The sequence below is a fragment of the Schistosoma haematobium genome, chromosome 4 (assembly GCF_000699445.3).
Source record: "Schistosoma haematobium chromosome 4, whole genome shotgun sequence".
Classification (NCBI taxonomy): domain Eukaryota; kingdom Metazoa; phylum Platyhelminthes; class Trematoda; order Strigeidida; family Schistosomatidae; genus Schistosoma; species Schistosoma haematobium.
The window spans coordinates 36,099,268-36,111,348 of record NC_067199.1 but is presented as its reverse complement, the minus strand read 5'-3'; the positions used below and the strand labels follow the sequence as shown (position 1 = coordinate 36,111,348).

Sequence of the window (12,081 nt, the reverse complement as noted above, 5' to 3'; positions counted from 1 at the left end):
ATTATGCACTAACATTCCTATTGATAGATGCTTAGAATTTATTAGTGGTTTACTAGAGAACGACAATACTCTATCTGATAGATGTCCTCTAAGCATTATTCTAATCGTGAAATCCCTAAAACTTAGCTTAAATTCAACGTTATTTACTTTTGATGGGACATGATGTAAACAAACTAACGGAGTAGTAATGAGATCTCCGATTTATGTCAACACAGAATTGTGTCTACAAATTACGATGTTTATGTTGTGATGCCTTGTATATTGGAGAGTCATCTCGTGAAATCTTGACTCGAGCCAAAGAACATCTCAGGTACACAACGAAACCACCTAATAATCCTGTAGAACCGAGGAGACTCTAAATTAAATCGTCAATAGCAGTTCGTGCCATTTTCAACAACCATCAAATCGATATCAACATCAAAACAATACAGAAAACCCTTTCCAACTACAAAGAAAGGTGAGTCGCTGAAGCTTTTCATATATTGCTTAATCCTATTGCCCTCAATAGGAAAGAAGGTCCTACTATCCATCCGACTTCGGTCATCTATCCAAGCCACTATATTTGATTCTATTCACATTACACACTGTTATCGTACATATAAACTAAACTCTATCCTTTCTCACCACAAATGTCACATTTTTCATCCCTTATCATACACACAAATAATACAAAAATGCCTCACATAAATCACCTTGACCGGAATGACATGACAATGACTTGGTCAGACGTGTTTTTGTTTGATCCTACCTAATATTCTTGCCTTGTTCCTTTGTACTATTTAAACTTGGGTTAATTTAATCTGGTTATTTATTCTCTGAAGAAGTGGTTTATACTAAGTCACGAAACGTCAGAAAATTTAATTTTTCTACTCATCGGGATATTCCAAGCTTTCCATGGTGGTCTAGGTTCAATTGACTCATGATCTCAACCATTGAATTTACTATAACATCCACATAAACCCTTCTGATATTACAAATATAATTATTTTCATCTATTGATATAGTAATTTTAAATAATTCTATTTCTATGTTCTTAGTTGTTTATGCTACGATATTTCCATATTTAACCTATAAATATTCACATTAATTGACATACGAATACCTCTTTCATACTTATTGATCGTTTCATTAATCTTGATTGATGAGAACTTTTCCGATGTTACAAAGTACGTAAACCGATTTTTAGAGATTAATACTATTATGTTTAGGCTGTAAGTAGTTGACAAGAAACCGCAAAATATAATGAAATCATGTCATTCTGCCACATTAATTGTTCTTGTTTTACTTAAATTCAAATGCCTTATACATAAATTTTTCCAATATTGTTTAGTTGCCTGTCTATCAAATTATCCGTTAATCATTTTCAATTAGTCTATTGATGTATAAATACTTAAGACGCACTGACTAGTTGACAATTTTAATTTCTTTCAACATTGTAGATTAAATCAGTCTAATGCAGTCCTAGGTTTATGTCATTACAATACAACTACTAGTGATACTAAGTGCCAGTGTTAGATTAAATCCAATTAAAATATAGAGATATCTAATTATAATGTTATTCCCACACTACTAATATTTCAGTGCAGTTGTATCTACTCATTCTTACCATACTTTGATTGTTTATTGCTAATGTACATGTAAGTCAATTCAACTACTTAAATGTACATTCAGGAGCATTTGTATCCCGGTTCTTACTTAATTCATTTGCATTCGGTCATCAAATATGAAGATAACGAATGTAACATTTTTAAAACAGGTAAGTTCAGTAATTGGCTAATCGATTAGCGTGAGTACGGTGGCTTAGTGGCTATGATAATCGGTCTCAAACCAGTAGGTTTCCGGTCCAAATCCAGTCACACCTACTAATGTTCGTGCGGTTGTATAGAACCGTTATCATTTATATAAACAGTGTGGTTCAAAACTAAGTAAATAAACCTGTAGTTGGTAAAGAGTTAAATTGTATTCAAATTTCAAACAACCCTTCACTAACTAAAATTTTTGTAACCAGGCAATATCACTAGAACCAGATATGAATCATATCCCAATGTACATTTCATTTATAACAATCATCGGAAACGAATCAGATAATTTTAAGACATTCATCAAGTTTCTTATGTAAAAGAAGGAAAATAGGTTTTAAATTATTTATAATACTTTAGAAGTCACTAAATATTCTTACAAGAAGATATTACGGCTAAAAAGAATGATAAATATTGGAAAGAATACCAGAGTGCTTAGAATAGTCATTTTGGAAAATATGAAGTAGAACAACACTAAAGCATTTGAACAATAATTATAATAATGATAACCGACCCAAAAGTCAAGCGTAGACTGGTTTTCTGGACCGGATGAGACATAAGCTATGTGAAAGGCAATAATCAAATGATTCCACAAATATTGATAAATAGAGCAGATCTAGAACTTGTGGTTTATTGAAAGTTATTTGCACAAATAGTAAAATAATCATGGAATAAAAAAAGCCAAATCAAACAAAACACCGATTAATCCACGAGTACAACGGACGTAGATATACATGAATTTGTCATTCATATAACTTACTTACCAATGGATGCTGTTCAGCTTTCTCTGAATGATATTCAGCAACTGCTCGAAGACGATCTACCCAATATTGCCTCTCTTTAGCATCAATTGCTAAAAAATAAGCAAAAATACAATCATTCGATAAGCAGCCAGAAACACGAACAATCACGACAATTCTAGTTGGAAACAGACTCATTTATATATTGGTATATACACCCATTTTGATTAATAACTAGGATGAAATCACATATATGAAAAATTCTTAGAGTTATAACAAATCATATGCTGAGTATAGTTCATGTTAACTTAATACAAGATTATCGTATGTTATACAGAAGAAATTATCATACGGGAAAATAAAACGAATACTACATTGAGTAATCAATACATTGAATTAAGAAAGACGGAATTAATGTTGAATAAAAGTCATAATGAATAAATCAATCTAATTTTGACTTTTCTTCCTGTCATATCAGAAATGAACATTAATTCCTCAAAACACAAATAGATATCTCTGTTACTGAGTTCAGTTTAAATATACTTTTTTTGTGAAAAGTAAACAACACAAAAGAAATTATCCCTGGAGTTATTTATTATTCATTACAACATATAACATATAACTGTCTTATCATTTACTGATTTCACTAATGAAATCAATAATGAAGTAGTGAACATATTCGAAGTATACTCCTTTCGCGAAATTAGTGTTAACGTGAACCATTTTACAAAAACACACAAATAGAAATATACAAGCAAACAAACAACAAAAATATGGTATACGGACGAGAGAATCAGAATCGAGAAAACTAGATTCAACTTTATGCCTGAAATCCAAAGATTAGTAACTTTTGCCTTGTTGTATAAAACTGCCAAGTAAAAAATATCTTCGGACAATGATCATAACGTGATTATCATAACCAACAAAGACATTGAATGACATGGCACAAAATCGTCTGCAATGGCGCAGGTGTATAGTATCTTTAAATCTTAATCTTTTCTACCACCACTCATAATTCGACTACTATTCTGAGATTTGGCTCAACAATTATATCTCTCTATGCTAGTGGGTCATGGTTCTATGTTTTAACTGACTGGATGACTGGTCGTAACGCTTAAACTTACTAAGAAGAGTTATTTTCTGTTATCATAAAGCGAAAATGATTATGTTAAACAAATCACATGCTTTTTTTACATAGACTTTTTCTAACACGTGAATCAACCAGTTTTTGTTCAAAATTATTTTGTTTATAGTAAACTCGTAAGGAAATCATTTTACTAATGGTTTACTAAATATTAGGTGAGCTGGTGAAGTGGGAATGCCAAAATAGTTAATAAATCCTTTATTTCGATACGACATCAACCAGGTTTTTCCCATGATTACGCCTTAGTAACTCCTCAGCTAATTTATCAGTAAATTTTGTAGGTGATGATGAATTTTCAGTGAAACTGTTTGTGGCTATGAGAACGATTCATAGAAAAATTGTTGGGGTGAATAAACTCTCATTAACGTTTTTACGCAGCGATATTTTTACAAAATTAGGGTCGGGAAACTGATAATAAACCTTGAAAACCATTACGCTCGAACAGGTTTCATTATTTCTGGTGCGAAATACTTTGATTTATACAAACTCTCTGCTTATCGATTGAAAAATCACATAGTTACTTGGAATCGCCCAAGCTATTCCCTATACCTAACTTTTACCGAAAACAATTATATATGAGACAAACCTTTCAGTTTTAATAAATCACCATTTGCGGCGTTAATAAAAAAGGTTTGTGAATCTTCATCTGAAGGACAAATGGAGGCATACTGAAAATTGTAGAAAAATAAGGTAATTTTAATGTCAACGAAGATAAGAACGAAAAGTTTATATAGTATGAAGGCACTTTAAAATGCACGTACAACCCCCTTTTAGTTCTAATAAGCAACTCTCATTAAAAAACACTATCTGGTCTAAGACCCAATGAGTTACGAAAGATGGAACTTATCAAAGAAAATTGTATTCCGCTATATCGCGAAATGGACAAGATAACTCTCCGTATCTCTGTATCTCTTAAATGACTGACTGAACTCTTACAATCGGTTAGATTTACTAGTTCAGATGTATTTTCAAAACACCTACCCCATGAATACCAATTCGTGGCAAACTATATAAGAGCCTATATGACTTTAGGATATTTTTATGATGTTTCCAAGAATGGAACATCGAATACGAGTTTTGACTTATTTTGAGATATATCGATAAAATAGCATTGAGTAGTAAAATAACAGCCCTTACAAATTTGTAAGACTGTTACCATCATTATGATTACTTAATTCATAAACATGTATTTTAACTCTATTCACTACAACAACCCAAATGTTATCAACATGTTATCCTACATGTAGTCTGATAAGAAATTTTCGAAAATACAATTTTGATTCAGTTGTGTTTTACAATCATTTGAATAAAAATATTAAAACTCTTGGGTTCAAAAGCACTTACTATAAGACTTAGGGCTCCACGGGGTTTAAGTGATCGTTTATGATCTTCTTTCTGAAAAGGAATCATAAAATAGGTAGGAAAATATTTTATATTACAAAAAGAGAAAACAGTAGTAGTGACTGATACAGAATTATTCTAATTATAATTTTAAATAATGAGAGAAATTTTTACATAAATTTGCCAATCAATTTTGTAAGAGAAAATTTCGTTTTTATCGTTTTATATAAGATAATCAACTAACCTCATAATATTCTATCCTTCCTGAATCTGGATCTATCACAAACCAACGATACTGGTAACCTTTCATAACATTTGTAAATTTTAGCAATTGACCTTCGGTTCGTTTTCTGATTTAAATGGATGTTAAAGCCATATAAGTTATGGTGGAAAAATGATTTTAAGAAACAAACAACCAACTAATATTATGCATCAGTCAAGTTTCAATAATCTAATAATTATAAAAAGTACTTGAAATACTATTTTATTTGTTTTGGATGTTACAGAAAATGGACTGGATTAAGTCAATATGTCATATAAAGTTCTATGAAAAGTCAATACAATTTTGAAGATCTTATTAATGTGTGTGTAAACGTCTTTGTAATAAAGCGTATAACGATCTGTCAGTATACCTGATCTCCTGAATTCTAAAGCTATAAACCACTTAGGTAAGTTTATATCAAGCAGACAACAGTTTATCAGTAAACATTATGAAACATTTGACTTGAGTCCTGTAAATTAAGTTGATGAGAAATATAACATAATAAAAGCTATGGATCCATATAATCTGATAGCATTTTGACTGTAACTGAATAGTGAAGTAAAGGTATTAAGACGAGAATGAAATAGAGTATCCACAATATAAGTCAACCCGATATTCACAACATACATTTTCCCTACATTTAGCAGTCTCCTTGACGAAAGGATTTAAATTTATCTGAATTCAAACAAGAATAAAGTTGACTTTGATAATGTAATTTTTTTACGGCCATAAGACTTTAATCAAAATTTAGTGGGTAATCGCAGGAAAGTTGATGTAACTATTAGTTCCATGTGATAATCAGTCAACTCACTAACATATTCTAAGACAACAGTAGACTGTACCACATGATTATGTAAAGAATAGTTTGTATTGACATTATTATTCGCTGAAATAATGATACGACCTAAAGAAAAACATTAACAAAGACTACTCAAAGTTGACTCAAACTGAAATAAGCAAAAATTTGACTGGAATATAAGTTAGTGTTACACAATGTGTTTGTACAAAGCGGAATTCTTTTTTTTAAACAATTTTGTCACCATACCATAATCTTCCTTTTCTAGATAACAGGTGAGAAAAACCAGGACGTTTAATTCAAATTTATTTCATCAATTCAAGTTTTTGCAACGAGGGTTTTTATCTAATTGATACTAAGCGAACGAATGCTGAAATACGAGTTGCTTTGACGCTATATTTCTGAAATGTGGAAGACATTTGTAAAAGTCTAATTTTTAAATTAACCTCAAAACCACAGCAGGAAAGACTTTTCTCTTTAATGCGATTCCAATGATTAAAGTTTTCCAACTTGAAATGATGAGCTAGAACGTAGCAGAAGTTACTGACTGACTGACTGACTAGCAGAAGTAGATGGCATGTCCTCTTATGGAGTTTAAGAGAAAATTAATTAGCAAACTAGCACTCTCAAATTATTTAGAGTTGTTCCATTTCTGTTAGCTTATGACGAAAACTGTCTTAAATATTAATTAATTATGGTATGAACTCACCTTAAGTGATTCTTTTCTTCGTCAGTTTGTAGTTCCTGTAAAAGAATGAGGAAGAATACATATATACAGATGATTTGGTTAATTAAACAGCCCACTGCTATTCCTGTCAATGAAATGTAAAAAGTTAAATTGTATGAGACAAGTAAAAGAACCGAATTACTGGTAAATTAGCTTGCGAAAAAGAATCTGCAAGTAAAAGTGACGAGATTATAGTTTGTGGACGAACCAATCAGATACAAGATAATACATCTCGGATTGTGACTCGAAGTTCAATCATCCATTTGGTTAAATAGAGTTTCGGCATTGTAGCTGATGTCAACTCGTGATGAAAACCCTAAATCTATTTCTCAACCTTAACCATCAACCGTAAATCATAATTCTGATTCCCCACACCAGTTTATTACCCTCATTTGGGCGTAGTTATTAGGCGGATACTCTCAAGGTTAATCTAGCTTCGCTCAAACGCCGTCCATAAATTATAGTCTCACCGTAAAAGTTTACAGATCATAAGCGCTTCAGTTAGATAAATTCGGATCACAACAATAAAGTGAATTACTCCACATAGATTAATTCACAAGGAAATGTATGAATTATTAGACTATTGACATCAAAGTGATAAGAACTGGTGAATGTGGCAAAGAGCTAACAACACTGCCTCAGTTACATTTGCTCTTTACCATAATTAATAGATAGTCACTTACGTATACTCCGCACGTTTTTTTCTTCGAGCAAAAAAAAGATAGAATTTGTCTTGTATCAAGTATTTTTAGCAGACAAATATATATATATATATATATATATATATATATATAACTGCAAAATGTGTTTACCTTAGCACGCTTTATTAACTTGAAAATATTTTCTCGATCTTTCCCATTCATTGTGTAAGCCGCAGAATGGAGAAATAGATCAGAAGCAATCTTAAAAACACGAGTGTTTTAGTATGGAGAAAATGAAGTTACCTAAAAACGATAAAAACGAAATAAAGATAAACAACTCCGATAATCTCACATCGACTACTGGTGTTCTGCTTCAATCAAAGACAACAATGAAGCACATATGAGTACACATAAGCTTATTTTTATAATAACATATTGCTAACCACTTAAAGCAATCATAAGTGCTCATAACATGAAATATTCGACCGGACAACGAAAGCTCAATGTCTAAATATGGATTAGTTACTTATTGTTATAAATCTGTATGACTATAGCTAATCTCGAAGACAGTGTCATACCAGGATTTACCAAGGAGCACATTACAGTTCTGATAACTACTGAAGTAATGTTTAAAACCATGGTGAATGGGACCTAATTTTTCGAACGTCTATAAATCTGCAAACAAAAAATATATCTACAGTTACTTAAATGCTTCAAGAACAAATCTCGACACAAAACAGACGTCAACAACGCGGATGTAACAAACTGATTTTAAAATTAAAACCTGAACACCATAAGCTTTATTTAACCAAAGGATAAATGCGTACTTCGAAATGGCTTCAGTAGTGTTCTTATATATATATATATATATATATATATATATATATATATATATATATATATATATATATATACATTAGACGAGCAATGTCAGACAAAATGGACGAAACAATATACAGGAAAGATAAGAGAGAGGCGTATATCTTACCACTTACTACACAAGTTATACCATTGCGAGAACCTAGTGGTCAGGAACCTTTATTGAAGCATGCGGATGAAAGTAGACATTAGTAAATTCCATAGTACATTCAAAGTCAAAAAACCTGAGAAACGAGTAGAAAAAGATATAATGGAGTGATTAGACTTATAAAGTTAAACAACAAAATTTATAATAAATATATCAGGTCGTCAGACAATTATTATCGAATTGATACAAAAGTTATTGTTTTTAAGTAGGGATGATAACGTTTGATTGTCATGGATTAAGAAAACAGACGCAGTATACGCACTTAAAGACAGTTTCACCTAACCTCACTGCAGACTGAATAACATTTGAGATACCTGTTTACGTAAAAGTCGACTTACTGTAACGCACAACTTGAATATACCACGTCTTACAATCACAAACAACTGAAACGTTCAGTCTTCAGTTGTAAGGATCACTACTCTATCGGGTGATCTTATCCGCAACGCAACCATGTAAACTTAATGTATCGCACAGTGTCATTTGTGCGTTCAAGTAACCACAGATTTTGTCATTTCATAATGTATTTTTTATTAAATAACTAGATTATGTAGTTAATTTTGCTCTGTTTTTAATTTTTATTCGCCACTTCTGACTGCGTTGCACTGTACGTCCATTGCACGCAAGTCATAGTGAGTTTGTTCACATAGTTGATTGTTTCCAGATAGACTGTCAGTGCACGATTTTACTGAAGAAGTGTTTGTTTTACTGTAAAATATGTTTCTATGAACAACTGCCTGTTGTCTTCAGAATGAAAGCAGTATTTATGTATCCTTCTTTTTTTCTTAGGTAAGTTCAACTGGCCTATATTTCGTGTTTTGGTTTTATCGGCTTAATTATGTCCATTTAACTACTTTGAGCAACATGTCTTTGCAAGTGAAACAATAACTATGACACTTGCTTAGTTTAGTGTTCTTGGTTGTCGTATAATTCAGTTTAGTTGAAAGAATTATGATATACTTAAGTATAGTGCTTGAAGCCTGTAACGAAACAGATCAGTTTAGTAAGTAGAGTTGCCTGTTTCTAATGTGTATACGGATTCAGATCAGTCTGATTAAAAATAGGAAAAAACGTGCCTTTGATGCTGTTGCTGTCATACATTATAAGATAGCGATAAGTATGTTTGGTGTTTATTTCTAAACTGTACATTTATCACTGACCATATTTCATTATCACTGTCATTAAACAATTTCCCCAGCAATAACATCGGTAGCAAGATAGCTAAGTGTCTGAGCTTTTATAAAACTATAGTTCCCCGCAAAACAGCAGTATAAAGTCTTAGAAGATGAGTGTTCTGTGTCTCAATTAAATGCAGCTGGCTGTGGACAAATGTTAAGAATCGTTCTGACAACTGGGACTTTTAGTTTATCAGACACTTACTCTGCTTGTATGTTTTTCTGTTAAACTAGACTCAGATGCATGGGAATACTTAAATGGGAGCAAAATAATAAAAGCCTTGCAACACGGTACTAAGCCCATGTTATGCTTTGCGCAAGTAATAGTAGCTGTCCTTATCTAATATTCATGAACTCAAGGTAAATCACAACTGCATAAATTCTTTGCTAAAAAACATGTGATTTGGTTATTTATATATTCCACATTTCTGACTAAATTCATCACCATTTTTCATTTAGAATGCAACAGGAGTGAGTCTTCACAGATCATAAAAACTGTTTCGCCCTTAGAACTATGACCCTATGGAACTGGTTACGGGAGATCCAACGAACAGCAGATTATAAAAAGGATGCTGGACGTCCATTTTAGTCTCGCAACCACTCCCAGTATTTTTTGACTTCTTTTACTCTTTCGTTTGGAAAAAAACGACAAAAACTGCAGCTTAACATTACCAATACAACTTTTAAACGGGAACTTGGTTTAAACCTTTGTTTGATATTCATTTCTTAATGAACGTTCTTCAATAAATTTTTTAATCTAATGCTACTTTGTTTTATCTACTTAGTCGTTGCAAGAAACTTGTGATAAGCGAGCCTCTCAGCACCTAGTTCATGTGTTCAAATGGTTGTGGACTGAATAGAAGAAGCTTTCGCTTAACAGGCTTCCGTGTCTAGTAGCAGGGGATCACCAATACCTCAAGGCAGAAAACTAGGTATGTTAATAATAAAAGAGGAAAAAGAAATTGGTAAATCACAGTATGATACTATACTTAGTCCTTAAGAATAAATCCAGTTGCCTCTTAAAGGACTCCTGGGAAGTCGCTTGGACTAGCTAGGTCGGCAGAAAACTCCAGCATTTGACAACTCTTAAGGGGTAGAAGTTGTGCCTACAGTCCGTCCTGCTATGTTGTGTCTCTAGGTTCTGGGTGTTACCCCTTAGGTTAGTGTTGGAACTAAGCTTAATTAGGTGTTTTAGGGGATGTCCAGAAGTGTTAAGGTTATTGTAAGCCATTAGGTCACCTCTAAGACGTCTATACTGTGATGAGTAGAGGTTGAGTGATTGGAGGCGCTTTTCATAAGGTGATTTGGTGCATATCCTCGTCATTTCCTTGGGAGACCTACAGACTCGGGTCCTCTCATAGCTTATTCTAACCACCATGAGTTGTCACGCCAGCTGATGGATGGACACGCGTTACACATCCTAACCGTACCTGCGTCTTATCTTATAGCTTCTAATTCAAATGCCATATGACAAGCAAGCAATGCCCCTACCTGCACTAATGGGACACTAGTGCCTCAAATGCACCCCGTATGGTACCTTACACTGGTTTACGCACTCGCTTAGCTCTTTATTGAGAATATTAATACGGTCCTGCTGAAAATCCCGTGAATTCCCCTACCTCCATCAAAACAAATAAGTCTGTATTTGCAGCATATAGCAATTTGATTATTGAAAAGTAAGATATAACAGTTAGAATTGCAGTAAAATGGCAGTATACAGCAGATGCACGTGGTACATGTCTTCATCGATTAACTGAAATAGAGAATACGGATATTAGCTTAACAGGCTTATTTAGAAAGACTAGTGTCTAATTTGAACTTGCTGCGTGAGAAAGTTATACTGGAACTACGAATGTTGTAGAAATAGAGTTTCTCGGGGCGTACGAAGCACTCAGACTGTAAGACAGTTGTCCAAAAATAATTCGAATATGGAGGTAAAAATTTGCAGGTACTTTTCATCGTGAGGGTGAACATATTAGGTACCAGTTGACATCATACCGTGGGAAAACACAAATTTGCGAGTGGTGAAATATAATCTATAAAAAAGTGAGCTTAATAACAGTTAATTACCTTTTTACTCCCTGATCATGACCCTTCGGCTTCCTTTTATGACCAAAACAGCAAACATACACTAGACACTGGTAGCAGATTTCCGGCTTTTCAATGTTAAGCTTGCTTTAACGTACTGAGTAATGAGTACAACCCCTCTATTACTGTTATATGGCATATTTTTCATAACAAACCCTCTGCAATAGATTGGTAGCATCTGTGACTTCATCTATAGTTGTCGGAAGTCTGGGTCCTTTCGAAATCAGTACCGATATACCCTTGTGGTGGACGAAGCAGATATGAACGCGAAACGTATAAACAAAGTTATTAAAAATCAATAGTAATATTAATATATACAATTAATTGTTACAAATACAATAATA

At 32.8% G+C, this 12,081-nt stretch overlaps 1 protein-coding gene across 1 annotated transcript in view; it reads right to left on the bottom strand.

The window, feature by feature from the left end:
- OSBPL10 (Oxysterol-binding protein- protein 10) overlaps nt 1–8,926 on the bottom strand; it is a 42,817-nt gene extending 33,891 nt beyond the window's left edge. The window contains exons 1-8 of the mRNA XM_051216298.1: nt 8,816–8,926; nt 8,446–8,553; nt 7,622–7,753; nt 6,792–6,826; nt 5,269–5,374; nt 5,028–5,078; nt 4,270–4,351; nt 2,564–2,652 (exon numbers count right to left, since the gene is read on the bottom strand). Of these exons, the coding sequence (XP_051066875.1) occupies nt 2,564–2,652; nt 4,270–4,351; nt 5,028–5,078; nt 5,269–5,374; nt 6,792–6,826; nt 7,622–7,672 (414 nt within the window). The 5' untranslated portion in view covers nt 7,673–7,753; nt 8,446–8,553; nt 8,816–8,926. The remainder of the gene's footprint in view (nt 1–2,563; nt 2,653–4,269; nt 4,352–5,027; nt 5,079–5,268; nt 5,375–6,791; nt 6,827–7,621; nt 7,754–8,445; nt 8,554–8,815) is intronic.
- Between the last annotated feature and the right edge of the window lie 3,155 nt (nt 8,927–12,081).